This window comes from Notolepis coatsorum, assembly GCF_963971535.1.
Source record: "Notolepis coatsorum genome assembly, chromosome: 2".
Taxonomy (NCBI): domain Eukaryota; kingdom Metazoa; phylum Chordata; class Actinopteri; order Aulopiformes; family Paralepididae; genus Notolepis; species Notolepis coatsorum.
Window position 1 is genome coordinate 177234159 of NC_140166.1, and position 24857 is coordinate 177259015.

Genomic DNA, 24857 nt, shown 5'->3' on the forward strand with positions numbered 1-24857 from the left:
TTATGATCATCAGTGACAGAACCACTCTGACATGAGTCATGAGTGATTGCCAGTCTAAGTGCTTTGCATTTTATTTTTATTTTTTTAAAGATGAAGCCTTTGTCTTCTTGGTCAGCAAACAGTGTGCAGGTACTGCACTTACCATCCCCCAACCACACATGGTAAACAACGTAGCGTAGAATAAGGGCACTTATTTAGAGGAAAAGAGCACTAATGGACAGAGGTGATGGAATGTGTGGTGAAGCTATGAACGGGACATGAGTGATAGAGAGATTGGTGTATCAGGTGTCTAAATGCAAGTGTTATAAAGCTTGTGTTTAGTTAGTGGTGGTTATTTTTGGACATCGCTGGATGAGCATCACGACTTGGGAATAAAGCCATCAGCAGTGATCTCCTTGACCCCTGGTCATTGTCTCCATCAGAGAAAGCACAGCTGCTTCACTATAGCTAGAGGGTTAGTGGGGGTTATGATACGATGTCCTCTCTCTCTCTCTCTCTCTCTCTCTCTCTCTCTCTCTCTCTCTCTCTCTCTCTCTCTCTCTCTCTCTCTCTCTCTCAGGATATAATACTGACTTTAAAATAAATCTGTCAATATATCCAATACATTCAGAAAAAATAAATAACGCACATCCTCCATTTCTTGGTGCTGAGCCAAACTGTAAAAACAGTAATACATAAAACAAAGCGGGGCTCGCAACTCACTTGATGCTCCAAGGTGTTTTAATTGACAAAATAATAGCAGTGGATACAACGTTTCGACCGACCCTTCCGGTCTTTTAAAAAAAATGACATATTTTTATACAGGAAATTAAATAGATTACATATCAGCCCCACCTGGTGATCAGGGGCGGTCCCAAGACTTGCATGATTTATACATTTTATACATTAACAATTAATCTTTTCCATTTGACATTTTTTAGAAGGAGATTTTTTTTGAGAAATATATATATATTACATATATTAAACACAGTATTAGACATAATTTAAAGATAGGCAGCAGTGTGTAAGGTACTTTCTTTGGACCCGGTCCAGGTCCTAGCCACTGAAAACACAAACAAAAACAAAAACAAAAAAACAAAGTCTATCAAATCAAATAATAGTCTATCAAATAAGGTCTAATGTCAAAGTCCTCATTGAGTCCTGTTGGTGCCATAGTTTTAAGATAATGAATCCACCATACTTCTCTCCTCAGTAGGAGATTATCTATATCTCCCCCTCGTCTTGGAAGATGCACTCTCCCTATTCCAAGGTTTCTTAATAATGATGAGACATTGTGGTGTGCCTTTTTAAAATGTAAAGCTACTGGGCTTTTTTCATCCCCATTCCGTATCGTACTCCTGTGTTCAGCAATACATGTTTTTAAAGCATGTGTTGTCTTGCCAACATATGCCTTACCACATGGGCACTTAAGCATATAGATTACATTGGTAGTTTTACATGTTATTTTGCCTCTTATTTTTATCTCTTTCCCAGTTGATGGGTGATAGAAAACAGTGCATTTTTCTGTAAAGTGACACTGAGCACACAAACCACAATGTCGGTTTCCATCTGGCAGGTCATCTAAAATTGTTTGTGTTTTTTTAGGAGGCAGGTCTGATTTAACCACAATGTCTCTGATGTTATGTGCTCTCCTGTAGACTAGATGATCAGAACTATGAATGTTGGATCAGAACTGAGAAGATGCCAATGTTTTTTAATAGTTTGTTTAAAAAGGTTGCCTAGAGGCGAGTATTGTGTAACACATGTATAGGTTGTGCAGAGGTAGTTTTGTTTCTTGTAGATTGTAAGTAATCTTCTTGGGTTTTATGACCTACTTTCAAAGATGCTTTTTCTACAATGTCCTGTGTGTACCCTCTGGTTTTAAACATCGTTTTTAAAGTATCTGTCTGTTCCTGAAAACACTCATCTGTACTACAGATTCTACGTTTTTTAGCGGAGTAGGATGAAATGAATCACTTCTCAATAAAGAATTTCTGTAACAAGGTTTTCTGTATACATCCGTTTGGAATGTTCCATTGTCTTTTTTGATTATAATATCTAAGAAATTTACTTGGTGTTGGTCATACTCCATAGTAAACTTCAGATGTTCATTTTTGGCATTGAGGAAATTAAAGAATTGTATCAGTGTCATTTCATCCCCTGTTAACAGTATACAAATATCATCTATATATCTTTTCCACATCTCTTAATGCAGTGTTTCTCAAAGTTGGGGGCGTGCCCCCCAGGGGGGGCGCAGAGGCATGACAGGGGGGGCCTTGAGATTAAAAAGAAAATTACAGAAAAGTATCACTAAAGTGCTATCTGTTGCAGCTGCACTGTTCTCCATGAAAATACCATATTTGGATAAGTTTGACCATTTCTCAAAATCTGAAAATCATTATTTAATAAAACACAGAAAAGGATCACCAAGTTACCAAGATATTTTGGTCCGCCAAAGGGGGGCCTGACAGAAAAAGTTTGAGAAGCACTGTCTTAATGTATGGTAAAAACACATTTTCTGTAGAGTTGAATACACAATTCTGCTCAAAAAGACCCATATAAATATTGGCTATGGACGGGCTGGCTTTGCTTCAATATATCCAATACATCCATTGCCGCAACTTTCAGTACACCCAAACGTCATTGACAAAACTTTTGGAGTGAGAAAAACCGAACAGAACAAGAGAACAATACTGCAGGAATGTCTGTCTGAATGCACTGGGGAAGCATGAATGAGGTGGGCTTCTTTAAGAGGTTCTGCTGAGGCTTACAGATTCAGGCTGAACTGTGAATGAACCAGAGAAAATTCTGTTGACCAATTTGTTCCCTGGCAAAAAAAAGAGATCTCCGTCACGTGATTGAAATCCCTCTGCAGCGCTCCCTTCCTCTCTCTCCCTCTGTGTACGCAGAGAAACTAGACTCGACGTTGTCGAACTACAGTTGCGTAGACATGCGATTTCTCCACCACTCGCACTAGTGCCACACTGCCACCAAGTCAAATATGAACACATCGTCACCTTAAACTTCGATGCCCTGAGGGAGTTTCGAACCCGGGTCTCCCACACCGCGGGCAACAACACTGACCGCTATACCAAGAAGTGAACTCACTGCTTTGTAACGTGTCTATGTGTCTTTTGAGGATGAGAGTGAGTTTAACCCATAGCACCGCTACTCACCCCAGCCCTTCGTGACTGTGCTTCACGATACCATCCGTTACACTCACCCTCCTTAAACTCACTCCACTCCACCCAAGGCATCCGGGTCAGTCGGCACCATCGTAATGGTTGTGACAACGTCACCTCAAACTTCGATGCCCCGAGTGGGAGTTGAACCCCGGTCTCCCACACCGCGGGCAGCAACACAGACCGCTATACCAAGAGGTGAACTCACTTCTAAGTAATGGGTCTATGCGTCTTTTGAGGATGTGAGAGTGAGTTTAACCCATAGCACCGTTACTCACCCCAGTCCTTCTTGACTGCGCTTCACGATACCATCCGTTACATATGCAACCATTTTATTCCATTTTATTCAGTCGAAAGCCCTACATTTTGGTCCGGAATAAGCTACTGCACAACTCATTTTAAAAAGCAACCAAATGTGTTGGTACCACCTATGGAGAAGGTTGGACACACCAGTGCCAGTAGAGGAAAAGTTAGTGTAAAGCCCTACTCAAAATGCAGTAAATTATAATTATATTTATAATGTTACTCAACACAAAAGCACATCACATTTAAAGGATAAGGCCAGCATAATTTTATTTCCAGAAGGCATAGAACTCCATTGTTTTCCAAAAAAACATTAAACCAAGTCACAGAGCTGTACTTTACTGAATTAAGTAATTAGCCTTGCATGCACTAGATTCGAAGATATTCCAAATCCTAACTGATATTGAAACCGTACTATACCCCACACATATTTCATATTTCACAGATTCTTTTGTCTTTCATTCATTAGAATACACACATTAGACGACTTTGCCCAAACTGAGCACCATGCACTTGAAGATTACACTCCAGTCTTGACTATGTTCCTAACCTAGAATCTTGCAAGCACTGCAGGGCTTGACATTAACACAGCCACCTGCCAAATGTGGGTAGAATTGACCTTATGGTAGCGAAAAAAGGCATCTCCTGGACACTGCCACCGTGCACCGAGTGTGAGTTGCGAAGCAGCCCTGGATGTTCCATGACCAGCAAGGTCTCCCTACAATTTGACACCGGGACTGGTTTTCTATGACCACCGAGAAAATGTACCCGGAAAAAGTCATGGCACTGCTGACTGTTCAACTCTTTATGTTCTGTGGTTCCCTTACACACTGCAGACATTTGACATTACGACATTGTCGTAAATATTCAACATGTTTGATATTCTCGATTGGCTTGTGACCAAATTGTTCAGATTTAATCTATGAACACCATGGACTACAAGACAATCAATCAGATTATCGGTTCTGACCAGTTTGAAATCTGGAACGCGTAACATTGCAGAACATTAAAGACCTTTCAGTCAAGATTCCTCTTTCTATATCGGTGATGTAATCGAAGACTGCATTGGGACTTCCATTGATTGAATCAATAATTTAGAGTAAGCACAATAATAGGATTACAAACAAGATAAAAATAGACAATTTTATTGATTGTTTAGTTTGATTATTTTCTTAAATCCAGTGGTAATTTGTGCACCATCAGACAATTTATCATTCACAGTTCAATGCTCACAATGTATTGTCAAACATACAAGCATGCTGTCACATAATACAACACAGTCATTCTTCAGTTTATATACAAGACATGGATGTATAAAAAATATGGTCTAAAGCAAGCGTAATCAGCACCACAGTTTTGCATAGGTAAATCAAAGCCACGTTATGCGCATATAGACTTTACTTTTTCTTTTGCAAAACGTCAAAAAGAATATTGTGCTCATTTCTTTTATCTGCCACCACCAACATTCCTGCTTTCAATTATTTGTTTTACCATCAAATTGATTTAAAAATTAAATGGACACACTCCCATCAAAAACATAAATCTCATTAGTTATTATCTCACGCATATCCCAAAACTATAAATGGTCTTGTACAAATTCATTTGGTTTGAGTTATTGAGTTGAAAAACAAAACAAAACAACAAAAACAACAACAATATATTAAGGCCTTTGCATTATGCCTTTCTGAGAACCTTTAATCACAGCCTTGATATTTTTCATTTTCATAATTTCACTGAGCTGTATCCTAAAAATACTTAATACTACATCATAATGACGGTTATGATCCTTAACTCTTTAACTCAATAATAAAGTTTTGGGATATGTGTGAGAGTATAGGCCAGGGTATAACAATGTTTCTTCTTTTTGGTGGAGTGTTCCTTTAAAAAATATTAAAACCACTGCAATTACATGGATGCAGAAAGGTTGAAAATCTATTGAGAGAGAAACATAACAAAAATAGAATATACATAGTATGGAGCATACAAAAATTCCTATTGTGATCTATATCTTTTTTTCTTTGTTTTAAACAGGAAAAGTTTAGATGGGATGAACATCAGGCAAATATTCAAGTAACTTGGGAATATTTCAAACAAATCTAGTTAAAAAAAAGTGACAACATTCTTCAGTCTCCTTCTCACTGCCACATGTGCCAGTGCTACAGCGTGAGTTCATTGGAAATCTAGTCCCATTCATGTGTGCATGCCTGAAATACATATCACAATGGAATATTCTCATATTCTCCATTCACATCAAAACAAGACATATGCAAAAATAAAGCACAACCTTTTCAAATGTGTATCTGATATGGCAAGGGGTGCATCTGTGGAATATTACATTTAGCAGTAGCACCATAGCTTGCTTTAACACATGTGTGTGTATACACACAGTATGCACACAAACATACACATAGAAGAAGAAAGATTATAGTTTGGACCCTGTATATTTTAGAGTTCCCGAAGATACTGCGGATCAATGTGTAGCTACTTACAGTAGTGGTAATGTGTGAACAAGCGTAACATTTAGTAAGTAATGGTATATCCATAAGTAACTAATAGTAAAAGAAAAAAATAAATAATAATAATTTCACAATGAATGATACTTTGCATCTGCATACATGGTGATTATAAAATGCATGGTTTTAAATCATGCAAAATATCATTACAAGTAATATACAGATGAAAATAACAAAGAACGGTTATATAATGCTAAGCTTAATTTATCCCAAGCTTTAATAACAAAACAAACAAAAACTTAAAATATTTGCGTGGAACTCTTTCAATTATTCAATGCAGAGAAAAGCAAAAATGTAAGTCGCTAGGCTACTGGGTTGAGTCGACACTGCTTGTGTTATCATCAGCCCTTGTATGTGTTCTCCATTCCTAATGGAAAACAACAGACGGCTTCCTGAAACTCGGATCAAACATTCTGGGTTCATAGTGTACTGAGTGTACAGACGAAAAGCCAAACAGCAGCAACTGCGCGAGCGGTGAAAAAGTGAGAAAAATATCTATTATCTCCTGCTCCGCCAAAAGTATTGGTACAAGGTACCAATTTACATGAGATTCTGAAGTAATTTTCTCATGTGCGCAGGTTACCGCCGTTTGCCTTCATACGGCAGAGCAGTCGGGATGATGGGTCTGAAGCCTGGAGTCAGCCAGACACGTGGGCCAGTCATGCAGAAGCCAGCGGGCGGAGCAGCTCCAGCTGGGACTCCAAGGTGATCCTCTCCTGGTGAACCTCCTGCAGGCAGAGAACACCGAGCTCTGATCACTTGGCTCTGAACAAACCCATGCAACTCGGGCCAAACTGAGCTCAACCGTCGTCATTGTAATAATAATAATAATAAACTGGACTTTTGAAGAAGTCTTTATTCATCATGCAGTGACACACACATGCGATGGGCGGCATACACAGGAACACACATGCAATTTCTTTGGGTCGCCGATGAAATTGAGTCTCTGCGCTTGACCCATCCCATTGTCCTTCCCCCCAAGGGCAGCCGGGAGTAGATAGGGGCTGCGGCGTGGGGGCGCGCCCCGGGGGCCAATCCAAGTGCTCCTGTCCGTCTTCATCAGGGAACGCGATCTGTTGTGCATGTTTTTCCATTGGGTTCATCTTATCGGGAGGGGAAACCCTTGCGAGCACGGGGAGAACATGCAAACTCCACACACTCACTCACTCACTCACTGTTGCATGTTAGCACCTAGGTTGCCACCTAGACAGCAGCCTGAGCGGGGAATCCATGGCTCTCAAAAGAATGAGCAAGGTTAATGGCAGAACTAAATTTCTGTCCAGAAAAGCACATTTATTAGACCCTGAAAGTCTTTGCATTCTGGCAAATTCACTTGTTTCTTTTTGCTTTGACTATGCTATCTGTTCTTGGTGCGGAGGACTGACCAAAGTTTTAAAAGAAAAGTTACAGGTTTCCCAGAACAAACTCATCCGATTAACTCTAGGACTAGCCTCCAGAGCACATGTGGGCAAACAACACTTCCAGTTGTTGGGCTGGCTCCCCCTGGAAGCCAGGCTCGTTCAACTTCAGCTCAATATAGTTCACAACATTTATAACAATAGGGCCCCCACTTATCTTACAAATTATTTTCAGTGGAATAGGGACATGCATACCCATAACCTGTGTATTCCAAGGTTCAAAACAAATATGGGCAAATGTTCTTTAAAATTCTGGGGAGCCACAAATTGGAATTTGCTACCTTCACAGTAGACAAAATTTTAAGAAAAAAGTCAAATCATGACTCCTCGACAATGTTAAAAACTAGATTTTAAAATGCATGAAAATGTTGTCTGATACATTGTTGTCTGTGGCTACATTTGTACTGCACTTAAAATGTACATGTCTATGTAGTTTGTCAAATTGTTATGGTCATGTTTTGTATTGCTTGTCTGTCTGAGACCAAGGACCACAATGGAAATAAGTCTTGACTTTTTTGTGTAGCATCCTTGATGTTTTCTGGAATCTTGTATTTTTTTTAATGTCAAATCAAATCAAGCACATAGCAGTATTTGGCACAATCAGTACCTTCCTCACACGGTGGCCTCTCTGACTAACTTGCCAACCTGCTGCCCTTCTTTACAAAACCTTTTTGAGCTTTGTATACTGTATACTTTATTTTTCCACCAAGGAGGAATAATACAGCTATTCCATTCCATTCTCCCTCCTCCTCTTCCTCCGCATAACCAGCATGCCTGTCCAGCTGGTCCACGCTCTATTTTGGAGGAGACAGTTGTGAATGCCGGAGGCTTTTTGGTATTTCGAGACGGTATGCGTCTAAATACAGGCGCATGTGCCGTTTCTCCACAGCATTCAGTAGGAGCTGGAAAGGAAACTGGCCAAATCAGTAGAGCGTGCAGAGATGATGACCTACTCTATCTAGTACAAGGAAAACGACATATAAAATGATCCAAAGACAATATCCATAGACTGACTTTCACACGCTTAGACCTCGGAGTGACATTTGAGACGAATGGCTCTGAGACCGTGGCTGTGAATTCTTGGATCAGTATCCCTGGATGTAATCCCCGGTATCTGTTGTAGGGAAGCTATAAAAAACCACTACGGCATGCGAGGATAAAGGTTTCACTGCTGGATGAGAACGGCACGCATGTGCTCCAAATGTCGACGTGCGTGTGTGTCGCAGCGAGATCCCTAAAAACAACTGAGACTATTCCATTAGCTGGACTATGAGTGATGGGGAGTGGAGAAGACGGTCAAGGGTGGGGGGGGGGGGGGGGGGGGGGGGGGCATTTTAGCGTGTTGGAAACGTGAGGAGCGTTTGTTGTCACACTCAGTCGAGAACAGGTTAGAGAAGCTCCCATTGACACGCTATTGAGAAGTTTGGGAATGGCGTTGCAGACAATACAACACATGGAGCTTTGTGCCCTTGGATTTAAGTTCACTCTCAGCAAAACAACACCATGTAGGACTTCAGGGATGGACTACTCGTTGTATTACCATCTACTTGACTACTGAAACACTGGTCAAAATTCACATATTGCTTTTATTTTGGCCCGAGAGTGAACAGTATAGAATATACTATATACACTAATCGAGTACCTCAGATATGAATCTGTTTTAAGTTTTCAACAATGTTTTCAAACTTTATTATCTAAAAGATGGTAAATTAAGAGTGTTGTGTTCAAAGACGGTCAAGGTTGGGTCGTTTTCTTTTTGTGATATATCACACTCACACTCCCGAGTGATTTAGATTAACTTCACAACTGCAAACACATGGGCTGTCCAAAAAGATTCAAAACGGATTTATGTGTTCTTCGGTGCAAGGTTTCAATTAGAGAAACCCACCACGTAAAGTGTGTAGTTAGTTATAATCTAATTCACGAGGTCGGCGGCTGGGTGGCGCAGCAGACATTGCACTCGTCACCAACGCAAGAGACACCGGGTTGACTCCGGCTGTCGGCGTTGCCTCCGACTTGGGCCAGCCGTCATACGAACTCAATTGGCAGCGTTAGCGGGGTGGAAGTCGATGGGTGGTAATCTGGACGTTGTGGACAGCGACTCTTACAGGTCGGTTGGGGACGCCTGCACAGCAGAGACAGGACATAGCGGGGCTAGTGTGAGCCTCCCACATGTTACACCTCGCCAATGAGAGTCCACGCTGGCAGGTGAAACGATGTGACAGGCTGCCTCCTCGTGTATCGGAGGGGACACATGATGCAAGGCTTCTATCCTCCCTACAACCGGCCAGTGGGGGGCATATGTGAGCAATGTTCAAGACAGGGGAGGGGAGAATTGGCACAGTGGAATTGGGATGGGAGAAAAATAGAAAAAGAGGAGAAAAAGTGGATAAAAAATAAAGAAATCTAATTCACGAGGTATAGCACTGTCGATAATCTGAGCCTCTTTTGGCCCGCAGTATGGCCATGTGCTCCTGCTCTGTGTCATCCAAAATATATAAAAAAAAATTTGAATACTCAACTACTAAATTACTCATAATGCCCAACCCTATAAGACATATGTGCAAATGCCAGCTCAGCGGTCACAATAAATACCCTGGTCTGCTGCAGGAGTACCTACAGGCATGCGTTGCTCATGGGACGACTGGTTGCACTATGTTTTAATGACGCCACGTGCACCCGCGCATGCGCATAAATGTTCCCTCGCATAGCACAGACTAAAGACAGTGCCTAATTTCCTCTATGAATGGAATGTAACACATTTCATTCACAAGTTTGGTGTGAATGTATCTGAGAACGTATTTGAACACACCTGACGACCGGCCGTATTGTTATGCAAAGTAGTACTTTGGCGCATCAGTTGGCGCCAAAGTAGAGTTGGCGCATCAGTCGAGTGCAGCGCATTCCTGTGTGTACATCCGTGCATGTGCGTGCGTGCGCATGCTTCTGCTCACAGACTGGTTGCACGCCGTGCAACCTCGTCCCGGCGTCCCATGAGCAACGCATGCCTGGGTACCTACAATATATGCAGTGGTGGAAAGTAACTAAGTATTTTTACACATAAGTACTGTACTTAAGTACAATTTCGAGCTACTTGTACTTTACGTGAGTATTTCCATTTTAGGGAACTTTATACTTTTACCCCACTACATTTCAAAGGAAATATTGTACTGTATTATACTTTACTCCACTACATTCACCTGAACCCATCAGTTACTAGTTACTTTGAAGAAAAATATTTTGCATACTGTATAATTATATACGATTATATAATAATAATAATAATAATAACTTTATTTGTATAGCACTTTTCATACAGAGGTTGCAGTTCAAAGTGCTTCACAACAGTAAAAATACAGGCATGGGTGAGCATAGCAGGGTATGGTAAATCACAGTGTTTCACATTAGGATCTAGCATCCTAATAGGCTCTCTATTCAGTAATACAAATAATAAAGTAGTTTAAAATGATTAAGTTTAAAAATAGTCTAAAAATTATAAAATAGAACCGACATACAGCAACAGTAAAAAAATTTAAATAGCAAGGTTACAGTAAAAAGTGTGAAAAATAGTTTAAAATGATTCAGTTTAAAAATAGTCATCAGTAAGAAGTAAAAAGTGTGATAACCGACACATGAATTTGATAGGCAGTGTAAAATAAGATAAAATTAGCATAGAAAAGTAGGCAGGGTAAGAATAGTGCAGATAAGGCATTGAAATGCCTGAGCAAAGAGATAGGTTTTAAGCTGTATATATTATAGAAGATTATAATATATACACATTTGAAGCCTGCCACCTTACAAGAGGATGTAATCAGAGCAGCATAACTGGACCACATACCACTTTAACATAACCTTTAGGGGTCAATGGATCGAGGATTTACATTTACATTTTGTCATTTAGCTGACGCTTTTATCCAAAGTTCTGTACGACAAGTCAGCAGGAAGCGTACAACTCTTTTAGCTATTGATTGCACACTCCCTAACACAGGAATACGCAAACATCAAGTAGAATGCATACTTTTACTTTAAATTAGTGCTGTCAGGCGATTAAAATTTGTTATCTAATTAATTACAGGATTTGTAATGAATTAATCGCATTTTAATCGCATAACCATTTTAGGCCTGATATTCTATATTCTATAATCATATTTCAAATGGCATGTGTCTGGATGGCAGAATTCAGTACTGTATATCTACAAAACCTTCTGTTTAATCATCTTCCCTTTATTCATTTGCTTAGATTTTTCAGGTCTGGTCAATTTTAGCATGGTGTTATTCACAGTCAAAGATAATTTTTTTTTAATTGATATTCTCATTTGGTTCATTACAATTTACTCAAGCCTAGTAACAAGGGCTGTCCCCGACTAAGGATTTGGATGGTCGACTATGATTGGTCAAAATTTGTCTTTAGTCGACTATTGGTCGACAAAAAATAAATAAATAAAAAAATATATATAATATTTTTAATATTTCTTTTTACATTTTTTTTTTTTTTAATTTTGTATCATTCCATTTGGGCTGTGGGGGGTGCTTAATGTCTGAAGGAGTCGACTGAAGGCTTCTTGTCCTCTGCAAAAGCATGCAATTGGTCCACTGATGGATACATCTTGATATTTGTCTAGTCTAGTGTGTTCATTAGATGGGTGAAATCCTCTTTCAGTGCCTCTGTGCCTGTTTTCGTAGGCAGTTAGCCTCTGGTATGCGTGCCATTAGCGTTAGCCACGCTTCTAGGCCTATTTTCTTTTGGAAAGAATGATTAAATCTTTTTTTTAAATTTTTTAAAACATTATAAATATATATATATATTTTTTTTGTATTCGACTAAGAGGTTGGCTAGTCGACTACGGCTCCTTTCGACCGATTAGTCGACTAATCGACTAATAGGGGTCAGCCAAACAGACACAGTATTTCTGACATTGGGAATACATTCCCTGAGATCCATAGATGTCCCTAGAATCAGATACCAAGAACATGCAAATGGGCCATATTAAAAAAAGTCTGTAAATGTGTATTCTACGTTCTTATGGAATGAATGAGATAAAAAAAAAATTAATTAACATTTCTTTAAAAAAATGTTTTTATTAATTTTGAGTTAAAGGGGACATGTACTGCTATTCCTAGCACTATTTGGGCAACTTTACACAATTCCTGTCAGTCTCTTGAAGACATCTGTAAGTTTTTTTTTAAAAAAATGCATTGTTTTATATTTCTAATCAAGTACTCAAAACCATCATTTTCCAGCTTCAAGATTTCAGGCTGTTATGGCCTGGCTCCGCCCATAAGCACTTTGAGTGATAGTCAGTCCACACAGTCTGCGACTGGTAGACAGAGAGAGATAGAGAGAGAGAGAGAGGGGGGGGGGGGGGGGGGTGCGAGAGAGAGAGAGAGAGAGAGAGAGAAAAAAAAGACAGGCCGTCTCTTCCTTTCGTTTTTTCTCTCCCTGCGGCAGCTTGTGGGGGGGGGCTCTCTCTCTCTGTCTCTCCCTCTCTCTCCCTCTCCCTCTCCCTCTCTATCTCTCTCTCTCTCTCTCCCTCCAGAGTATGCAGAGGTGTCGGGTTTCACTGCCTCGCAGTATGAGGAAGTGGTTTTCCACTCGCTGTCTAGTCTATGTAGATTGTGGGCGGGCATTAGCTACAACCACAGAGCCAATCACATCACTGTCTTCTACCCAGAGCCTGAATGACGTGACTCAGGCCTTCAAATCAGGATGGACTAATTTACTGGAGCAGGAAATTATCTGAGCTGAATCAGAGCAATCCGCCAATATGGTATATAGACACTAAAACACATTGATACTAACTCCTATTACTATAATACAATGCTAGAGACTGAAAAATGACATTTATAGTACATGTCCCCTTTGAGTTAATTTTCATAACGCGATAATTTGTTGTGTAATTAATTAATCGAATTAACGTGATAAACTGACAGCCCTACTTTAGATACTTAAAATACATTCAATAGCAAATACTTCTCTACTTTTACGCAAATAGAATTTGAATGGAGGACTTTTACTTTTATCAGAGTACTTGTTTATCTGGGTATGTCTACTTTTACTTAAGTAAAGGAACTGTGTACTTCTTCCACCACTGAATATATGGACAAGAGGCATGTGACTGTGGCCTTAAAATGGTGTTTTGTCTATTGGGTCACGTATGTGTCTTGTCATTGTGTTCTCGGAGAGCTGTGTGTGTGTGTGGGGGGGAGTTGGCCTTCCCATTTCGCGTGCCCTGTGGGGATAACTGAGACGGGGGGAGGACTGTGGATGATAGAATGGGCCATCAGACCAGCCACTAATGCAGTTCACTCACACACACATACCGGTAGTCTGCCACACACACACACCCCTGAAGCTAAACATAGTGTGCAGACTGTACCCGTGGTACGGCTCCCTCTGTACTTCATGATGTTCTCAGTAAGAAAGATGGCGTGAGAAGAGAGAGGTGCTGACCTTAAGTTGTTGTTGGAGCTCGCTGTTGAGGCGTGTCAACACAGCATTGGTCTCCTTGTTCTTACGGATGGCCATCTGGATCTCTCTCTTCTGTCTCGACAGTAGCCTGGTGAGTGGGAGAGAGAGGGAGAGGGAGAGGGAGAGAGAGAGAGAGAGATTATTAAAGGGGAACACCACTCAAATAAAAAACTACAACATGTTATTTCCATGGCCTAAGACAGTTCAATCAATAAACCAGCCAGACACCAGTGGGGTAAGAATCAAACGTGTGATCTCATCACATATAAAGTCTGGAGATGCTCCATAGACATTGCATTGTTTACATTCAAATGAGCGTCATTCTATAGTAGTGGTCTCAGTTCTGAAACAGAACATGTACCTATGAACTCAGAATATTCCCAAGTTTCAGTTTTAACTCATTCTGCGCCATTGCTTAATGCGCGAGAGGGCACTAGAACTCCCCTGCTTTAATCAATGGGGGGACTGCGAGATTTGCGAGTGCTTAAAATATATCTTAAATTATAGCTATGGGTCTAATTATACACCCGTCGATTATCAGTGAGTTGCTTCTAGTCAACATGTACAAAACGGATTGTTTTTTCATCGGTACATTTCCGTATTATACTGTTTTGAATATGAGTATAGTTTTTCGCCTGATTATCGAATCTTCCTGAAATCAACGCTAGATCATCATTATTATCCTTCCTCGTGCAAGAATGAAAAGAGCCCTGGACCGCGGCGCCCCCATCCCCCCACCGCCTGCACCCAACAGCGCACAGCCACAGCCACACACACAGACACACACACACACACACACACACACACACACACACACACACACACACACACACACACACACCACACACACACACACAGCCTTGTATCTGATGTAATGCAAAAGAAATAATCCAATTATCTGATCGCCATTCCAAATACTGCTTGTGGAGGTCCGTACCACATTACGACCGTTACACATTGACGGGCGGGCGGGGTTACTGTTCCATGCCATCGTTGTTGAGGCCTACCTCGCCTGAGAAAAGAAACAACACCATTCCCAATGGAGTGCAATACCAGCTGGAAGGCATAGGTATTTGCCCTTTTGCGAGCTCAGACCCATTCCCAACGATAACATCAGGCTGGATGGAGGAAAATGAATGGATATCGCTAATAAAAGAAATAACGATTAAAACCCGACTATACTCGTGATTGGCGCTGAACGGTCGGTGAGTTAACCCAACTATCATCGGGTCTGGCGTCCAGTGAGTTGAGAGAGTTGATCATTTTCACAAATATTTTTGTACTGTCTTGGACTAGAGTAATGTGTGAATTCTGAAATTGGGTGTAGTTCCCCTTTAAGTAGAAAGTAGTTATTAATAATAATAATGATGTAATGATTAGGGAGATAGGAAATAAGACTGCAGATTTTTGCCTATTTAGACTTGATGAACTGATGGGATTAGAATTGATGGGACCGAGGGATAGTTATAAACAAACTGTAAAAAAAAATCTATTACTAAACAATTACTGAACAGTTTTCAATTTCTACTTCTCCTATTCTATTAATAATCTAAGTATAGTATATGGAGAGGTGAATAAATGTAATGAAAAATTTGTCTAAAGTCATTTTGTATTCAACCAGTCTAAAGTAGTGGTTCTCCCCATTTTCAGTTTGCAGCCCCTAAAAACAGAGCGACGTCTATTTGCGATGCCCAAACATGGTCATGTCATGGTCAGGGCAAGACAGAAGAGTGGTGACCTTTGACACCAAGGAATGGTTTTTCATTTTCCCTTTTCAGGCTGTAATTATCACGATTGATGATAAAAATCATATTTCACAAGAAAAGATAGTATCTATACCAAAGATTATGATAAGGTATTCACGTATCTTATCCGTCTAGAAGACGGTAAGCATCAGAGCAAACAACCAGAGCAGCTTCACATCAATCAAACTGAGCCATCGCTCGCTGTCACCGCTGTTATTGATGGTCACCTTCTAGTGACCGTCACAGCTTTAGCCTCAATGAGCTGTCTGGCCAATAAGGGGATCCCACCAGACACATATGCTGGAGCCATCACGCTGTGTCAATATTTGCACACCGGGGTCAACAGCATCAGGTTGGATTTCCCCCATGTCTCCACGGGGAAGGGGGGGGGGGGCAGGTAGAGGTCAAACAAATCACCTGAAATACATCGTCTCAAGATTTCTGATGAAGATGTGTTTAATGTTTAATGTTAGTTTGTTTAAAATGCATTTTACAGCCTTGAATCCGTGTTCTACTAAATCTCCCAAGTCTCCCCCGTGTCTCGAGATCTACTGTATCAGCTACATTAATGTGAGCTTCTCTCTTACAGCACATCCATCAGGAAGGAGTGACATTAGACTAGGTCAGTTTTATAGTTACCCTAATTCATCAAGTAGATTTAATTGAATCAGCAATTTATGTGCATTTTAGACTTGAAAAAAAAGAAAGAATGATGGGGCGTCTCTCTCTCTCTCTCTCTCTCTCTCTCTCTCTCTCTCTCTCTCTCTCTGTTAGGGACATTCACTATTGTAGAGAGAGTGATAAAAATGACTTTCACTGACTTTTGGCCAGGCTTGGTGGGGGCAGCAAGCAGACCACCAGGAGGGGGCGTGGCCTCTAGGTTCTGGCTGTCTGGGCGGTATTTCCTGCGGACCGGCTTCTGTGGCGCTTGGCTCTGGGAGACTCCAGTCGTCTCCTGGAGGAAGGAAAGAAGCCCATTATACAGTAAAGCCTGGCATTATAAACACAAGCACTATATCAGCACAAACACAGCCATGCACGTGTACACACACACACACACACACACACACACACACACACACACACACACACACACACACACACACACACACACACACACACACACACACACACACACACACACACACATTGAGCATTTGATTCCAATCCTATTTTAGGATATATATATTCTGTAGATTCAAAGGATGCATTGCAAAGAGCATTGTCTCTGCTACATGGCTTGATCACACGTACACGCACACACGCACACACACACATGCACACTCACGCACACACGCACCAAAGGGAGCTAAAGGCTAACATGGCAGCCAGGGAGCCATGCAGAGAGTTGTGACCTGTTTGGTGATGTTGGTCAGGTCCTCAGCGCTGGGCCCAGCCCTCCTCAGTGGACTCTGTTCCTCAGCTTTAACACCACTCTCCTCCTGCAACACAGACACATGGTCAGGTGTCTTCCCTCATAAGTTCTTATAGTTAGTCCGTCCGTCGGTCCGTCCCTCCCCCCAAAGAAGTAGCTTGTCACGACATAGTACATGATAGAGACATGCAATTTGCCACGATGATAGATAATGGTGTGCCAATACATCACAACAAATATCACACCAATCAGCCAGATGGTGGCATTAAAATCAAAGGTCACAAATGGCATAGGTCAATGGCATATACGTACACAGCCACGTTGGAACTTTAAATCGGTAGGGGGTGCTGGGGGGTCGCCAGATGATACAAAAATAAATACAATTTACATTTTTTCTTTTTTTTTGGTCAGGCCACTGAACTTAGAATCAGGCCAGGCCAGTGTTTCTAGTTGCACCAGCGCAATAGTTAGATAACCTAGGTGGGGAACAACCAGGAGATCACTAGCTAACCTGTAATAATCCCCCCCAGAAAAATGTACTTTGCATTTGATATATTGCAAATATATGCCATCACACACACTGGCATTTAAAGGGTTAGAATTATAAAATGAATATGTGGTGTTATGATCAGGGCTGAAGTTGAATAAAATATTGTATTTATAAATTACAAAAAACTGAAAATCCATAAAATTCTGTGTTGTTGCTAATCATACATATGCTAGCCTGTTTTTTAACAATAATTTGTGATGCCATCACAAACACTGGCATTTAAAGGGTACAAATAAAAAAAATTCCTGCACCAGAATGCAGGAAATGAAGTCTTTGTAACAAAAGAAATCCTGGTGGGGGACCCCCAGACCCCCTGCTTAAAAAGTGGCCTGACTGGGGCTATATTTCCTGGCCTGAATGATTTCCCCAGTCCGGCCCTGGTTAAAAGCCTCCAATGCTTATTAGTGTGTGTGCGTTTGAACGTTTGCATGTTTCAACCATACATTTCCGTTTACATTTTAAATTTTTTTTTACCTCCTATAATAGTGGGAGTCGCGGCTCTCTGACACCGTTTTTTTTGGGTCGCGGCCTGAAAAGTTTGGGAACCCCTGGTCTAGCCTGTACCCCCCAGACATGTTGCTGGCCCCGTCAAAACAGTATCATATCAGCCTCTCCATGGGCAGGTCGAGGCGTAAAAGTATTTTATACACAAAAACAGCGTCTCGGCTGTTGTGTCTGGGCCGGGCATTGTAAAAACCCCAAAAGAAGTTCTGAGCTTCCAAGTTGTCATCGGCGAACTGTATATTACACGAGAATTGTTCTTTTCCAGTGAGTGACATCAGTGGTTCCGTCAGCGCTCAAGCCAAAGAATGGGCTTTTGGATGCTTTGCCTCTAATTTGTCGCTGAATATCATGGGCATCCAGTTGTCTCTCTTTTGGAGCCAATTCTTCAACTCGGGATCAGACAATACACACAATACACACAATATTAAAATGGTGAAGTGCTTTGAGCAGGATAAACTTATAATATACAGTGTTACAGTTATACAGTTACAGTATATACAAATATATAAATACTGTCATAAAAAAAAAAAAAATAATTATATATACATATATTTATTTTTGCAATAACTGAGGGGGGGTGCTGCAGCACCCCCCGCACCCCCCCTTCCAACGTGCCTGTACGTACACAATAAGTCATTGGCAGGAGATATTGTACACATTTACAAGTACCCTTGGTCTACAACTTTGCCATTATTGGATTTTCCAATATTTTATAAAATAGCCTTTTCCCCCAGGGACTAGGTTTGTCCACCCGATTCTCACAAAACAGACACACATCTTTCCCTGTGTATTTCTGAATGTTGCTGGGCTCAACCATATGACTGCCACATCCAATCGCATGGATCGTAATGTGTGTCAAGTGTTACTTAGTCTGATTTGCACCAAACTTCACACAGAGTGTTTCATTCATGATGGGGAAGAGGCGTGCAGAGTTTCATGTCATTCCCGGTGGCGCTATCCCATGAATGAGATGTGACATTTGCCAATGACAAGCGTGTGACAACATCTCACACAAAATGTCACACCAGTTGGTAGCTCTACAATCCAAAGGTCAAAATGTACAATTTAAAAAAAGCTTGTACACCATACGTCTGACACTTTACACATTATACCCAGCTATCCTTAGTCTACAACACTGGTCATTGCCACTTGATCATGGCACAAACACAATGGATACAGTGATCAGGTTATAGCACAGGATTTATGAGCTTAACACTGCGCTCGTTCGGGACATGACTTGTTCGGCATGGAACAAAAAGCCCATGAAAAATGCCTCATCGACTAACAAAAGTCTTCGGGCGACTTAAGACCAAACCGAGCGATTAATTGGCTAAGAGGCGGTGGCCCTGGTAATGAAACGGTGACATGACATGACATGAAAGACAGGCAGAAGTGGTTGGAGGAAATGTAGTCCATGTATCCACGGATAAATCAGCGTCTTCCCTACTGAGAACAGGATCTAGTGCTCTCCAGCTGTGGCCTCCTTTCTCCTCAGGGGAACCACTGATGGATTAACCTGTTTTCTTTTTATTGCATCTCCCTGCCGGCTTTCATCCATCATTCCTTGATAGACACGCTGGATGCTGGATCAAAAGTTGCTCGCCTTCGCCACAGAGACAAATAACGATAGCGTGTTTAAAAGAGGCACTTCGGAGTAAAACAATGTGCATTTATTTTGCATTTAATCTCACACATATCCCAAAACTGTAAACAATTTGGCATCTTTTTTTTTTCACAAGAGATAATGAGTTTGAATATTATGTCCTCCAGTGATGTCATTCCGAGTCAAGAAAATGTCACTGTCAAATTCAGTGTGGGAGCGATGGGAGCCTCAGTACACAGTGACAACCAGAATCAAGGAAACTATCAAATAAGCAAGAGTCATTACGCCAGAACACCAGCATTCTATGCTCTGCTTGGTGCCAGACCTTGGTGCCAATTCTATTGAAACCTATGGGAAGCAAAATATACAAGCTATTTGAGGAAATATACATATATATCAACCAATATATCAAATGTTAGCTAGTTAACAATGGAACAAATTACAGACGATTCTGACATTCGAGGTAATAACCTGTTTAAATGACATAAGCGAGGAGATGGCTGATCCCATTCAACTCAATGGTCGGCCGAACTGAAAGTTTCCACACTTGTCCACCAATGTGGGTTCACGCGCTACACAGTGAACGTAATGGCCCTTCCTTCTTTTATAGTTTCCTTGACCAGAATACAACACGGCTCATACCTTGTCTTTTGTGGAGCATTTCTTACAAGGCAGAGCTATTCGCAGGTTTACTACATCGCCACGTTTTCCACTACTTTTACAGAATCGGATCCGTTCCTTTTCTGGGCCCCGTCTCTCCCTTGCGGTGGGCAGTTGAAATGCCTGAGCCCGACTTGATGGTTATAACAGGCACATGCCGGTACTGTAAAGATTGGGCCTTGGGAACATAAAAATGTAATTTGCTGCGCCGCGCAACGGACTAGCTGGCAGCCACACAAACACATGACTCTAAACTGCACCCATTGGATAATATACGACCACATCCTGGAGTCATGTGAAGGTAGAAGTGGCTATGTTGGTAATAAACCACAGTAGTAGCATGCACAATGTGTGTGGTCATATAGTGCAAGTCGTAAGTCATGGGGCGAGAGGCCGGCCGCTGGCGTTATTTTCATCGCCGCAGACTTAACACCTTTGTTCTCAAATCGTTTTTTGGACGCAAAGCTTCATAGTCCCCCCCCCCATTCAATTAATTATGTTGTTTTGTGGTAACGGCAAAAGAAAAGGGAAAGAGAAGGACTTCAGATCCAAATCAGGTGGGCGTGAGGCTACGTACGCCACAGCGCCATCTGGTGATGTGGGTGAGATGCCACACTGGAGAGGAAGAACCATCTCGACACAACACCAGGAAGGGCGGAGGAGGAGGAGAGAGAGGACCCGTCCTCGACCCGCGCCTTTCCGCCAGTCCTCCCCAGACGCATATATAAATGCAGTCAGGAGACTTTTTCTCAGACTCTCTCCGCCCTCTGAGGGCTGTGGCGTGTCTGGGGGTGCTGGTGGTCGGTCTTGGCAGTCAGGTTAATCTCCGCTCTGCTCGAGAGAGAGAGAGAGAGAGAGAGAGAGAGAGAGAGAGAGAGAGAGAGAGAGAGAGAGAGAGAGAGAGAGAGAGAGAGAGAGAGAGAGAGAGAGAGAGAGAGAGAGAGAGAGAGAGAGGAGAGAGAGAGATGAGAGAGAGAGAGAGAGAGAGAGAGAGAGAGAGAGAGAGATGTGGTGTGGGGGTCACGACTGAAGCAGCAGCGTTTCCCTTCTGGCTGCCTGCCCGGAGGGTGTCTGACTGCACTACGGTCCTCTGACTCACTCCCACACAGATGCCTGGTTACTGAGCCTATTATTGGTCAGTACAAGCCTCTGAGGGACTAACGGAACACGCCAACCTTCGATTAAACCTCAATCACATTTGAGCTGTTTTTTTTTGTTTGCTTTTGTATCTAAAGCAGTAGAATAGCCTGTTTGTACGTGATATCGGTTCACGGCACGGTGGCACAGTGGTTAGCACTCATGTGTGAAGTTTGCACGTTCTCCCCCGTGTTTGGTGGGTTTTCCTCTGGGTACTCTGGTTTCTCCCACACCATATAAAGACATGCACGCTAGGTATATACTCCTGCCGTTGCCCTTGACCAGGGTACTGGCGTTACAACTGGAGTTGGTCCCCGGGCGCTGCACTGTGGCTGCCCACTGCTCCTAAAATAGTTAGGATGGGTCAAATGCAGAGGACGAATTCCCCCCGAGGGGGTTAATAAACATATACATGCATTATCGTTATTATTTATTACCACAGCTGCATACTGTAGTCAGCTGTTCCAGAGATCCATGTAAAAGGAGGCTTCAGAAAATACTTCATCCTAAACCCGAGTACGTGATAGATTTCAGAATGAAGGAGGGCCCAGGCAGCAGTTTAGGACCTGAACAAGAACACGGATAAGATAAGATAGATACGGGAGGGGGAGACGCACGTGGGCACAAGAGAGCATGTGAGGTAGAGAGGAAACCAAACACAGAGCATGAACCGAAGATTAAAACTTGTGTCCCGGTGGTCATTTGATTATAAACATCAAAACTAACTCAATCAAGTAGACAGAACATGGGGGACGAGACGGTTCCCAAAGAGAGAGGAGGAAAGACTTGAGTTGTGTTTGTTTGAATAACATTAGGAACTCTGGTGACCTTTGACCTTAAACCAAATATATCTGATCTGTCTGAGGGCCAGGGGGGAGGACTCCTGACCCACAGCCAAAGAACAGACTCGTTCTTTAACCCTGTCCCATGGAGAGAAAAAAGCAGGACCTCGCAAATCAATCCAGACCCCTTCAGGCATGGAGGCTGTTTCAAACGGCCAAAACACACTGAAACACCGGAGCCTAAACCTATTCAAAACATCAGATATGCATGTATTCTAATGCCCATTACATTTCATTGTACGTACAGTACAATAATTCATATAATATTTTTTCACATTGCCTCAACTTCTCATTATTATGCTTAATCGGCTGCCCAGTCAGAAGTCTGTGGTTCGGTTCTTATAAACAAGGTTCTACTGTAGCTCCTAAAACTCCATCCTCTTACTCTAATGTGACGGTTAGCCGGTCCCCACTAACTAATCAGCTAAACGACTAAATGTCCAAATGTAAACTAATCAGCTGTGGAAAACTGCCGGTCATTCAGTAAAGCAGAGCCCTCACAAGCCCCGGGTCAACATTAGAATATGACCCATCAGCAGTTCTTGGTCATTAGTGGCATTTAGGCAGCATAGTGACTCGTCTAAATGTAGGGCCAAAGGCTAGAGAAACCAGTAGAGGCAAGGCAGGGTCAGGTTTCTCCTCGACAGAAGATAAACACCAAGGCACACCAGCCACGGCTGATTGACAGATGGGAGTGGTTCGTCTTATTTGAAGGTACACATTAGGGCTGGGCGATTAATCAAGTTTCAATTTCAATTGCGATTTTGGCTTCCCACGATCTCGAAAACAAGATAATCGAGATAAAACGATTATTGTGCCGCATGGCGTGTTGCTCTCATTTTGTCTTGTGTTTTAAGTCCCTTCCTTCACAGCGGTGTGCTGTGTGGTGTGCCCCCCCCCCCCACACACACACACACACACAGAGAGGAGGGAGCCACGGCACGTCTCCAGTTATTTTGAAACGTCTTTGGTAACTTATAAGATGACAGAAGATGAAAATAAATGTAAAACAAATAGTTTTCATCATATGATGTTCTCAAATCAACAAGTAATTGTGTTTAATAATATTGATTTCAATATCAATCAAAATAATCGTGATTATGATTTTTTCCATAATTGATTATCTCTAGTACATATACAATACTACTATTTTATGTAACAGGTACCATAAGCATACACTGTACAACAAAATACAGATATGTTCAGTTTATAAGCAGCTATAACATGGGGGGGGGGGGGGGGACGACGACGACACACAGACCAGTCACAGCTGTGGAAGGTGATAATCGGGTGGACATATTTCTTTAACACAGTGCTTTTCTCATGCTTCCTATGTTACATTCAGCATTAGCGGACCAGTCAGTGTTAATGGACCATATCTGCAACTCACATGAAAAAAACAAAAGAGCTAGCTCCTAATTTCTTCCTTTTCTTTCATTTTTACAAGTCTGAGAAGCACTTTAGAAAAACTGTACAAATTATTTTTAATAAAAATGAAATACAATTAAAATATTCTGTCGTGCAATACTTTGCCTCTGATGACGGACCAATTGCTTTGAAGTACAAGATTGGAGAACATAATTTCATGCTTCTGTCAGTTAAATTCCTGCACAACTTCGATGAAGCACTCCCTCTGCAAGACAATAAAAATTATTCCGGGTGACGGGGAGTTTCAATTTCAGAGACGGATGTTCTTCTGGGCTCCAATGGGTTCACTGCCTCAAGACAAGACTATATCACATGACAGGGTCATATTTCAGCTGTGGGAAAAACCACGTCGTTTGAAGAGTTAAAGCCCTCCCTGGTGGTTTTGCATGTGGAGGGATCTACATACTCTGAATCTGTACCCAACTTCATCTGATGACTCATATAGAGATATCCACCTCTCATACTGAACACTGCACTTTTCCTCGGATCCGCTTGGATGCTATGTTTGAGTCAGTAGCGAAAGGAGGCCTGTGGGAGATGCTGGAATACGACGCCAAACAGGTTGCGAGGCGTCATATGAAATACAGTACGTTGACAGGTCATCAAATCATGTTTTAAAGTGAGTGAGCTTGTGTGTGGACACATAAGAGACACAGACAGACAGACAGACAGACAGACAGACAGACAGACAGACAGACAGACACAGACAGACAGACAGACAGACAGACAGACAGACAGACAGACAGACAGACACCCCCCCACACATACACACAAGGAAAGAGAAATCGAATGACACAGAGAGAGAGTGAGGTGTGACCATTGCCAACAGCGCGACATTTCACTTCAGCCATGAATAAATCCTAGATGCATTTGCTTGCATGCGATGCACGGTACGGCTGACTTTGATGTACGCCACTGTCATAGCCTCTGAACTAATTTCTGTCCTGGAATAGGGAACCATATATTTGACAAGTGTGACCGGGATGGCATATTTATGAGCTAGCCAGGTACCTGAGATGAGAGCTGGAAAATAGAGGAACACTGCGACCATCCGAGATGGAATTTTGAGTTTGCTTGTTGAATGTTTTTTTTTCTTCTTTTTTTTGCCAGAACAATTTGTCTTTATCTTTTTTAATTGTATTTCTGCAG

General features: G+C 41.8%; 1 protein-coding gene across 1 annotated transcript in view; it reads right to left on the minus strand.

The window, feature by feature from the left end:
- Positions 1–4619: 4619 nt before the first annotated feature.
- The window catches only part of reps2 (RALBP1 associated Eps domain containing 2), a 75725-nt gene continuing 55487 nt past the window's right edge, over positions 4620–24857 (minus strand). Inside the window, 4 exon segments of the mRNA XM_084309311.1 lie at positions 4620–6705; positions 13847–13952; positions 16431–16564; positions 16965–17051. Of these exon segments, the coding sequence (XP_084165437.1) occupies positions 6637–6705; positions 13847–13952; positions 16431–16564; positions 16965–17051 (396 nt within the window). The 3' untranslated portion in view covers positions 4620–6636.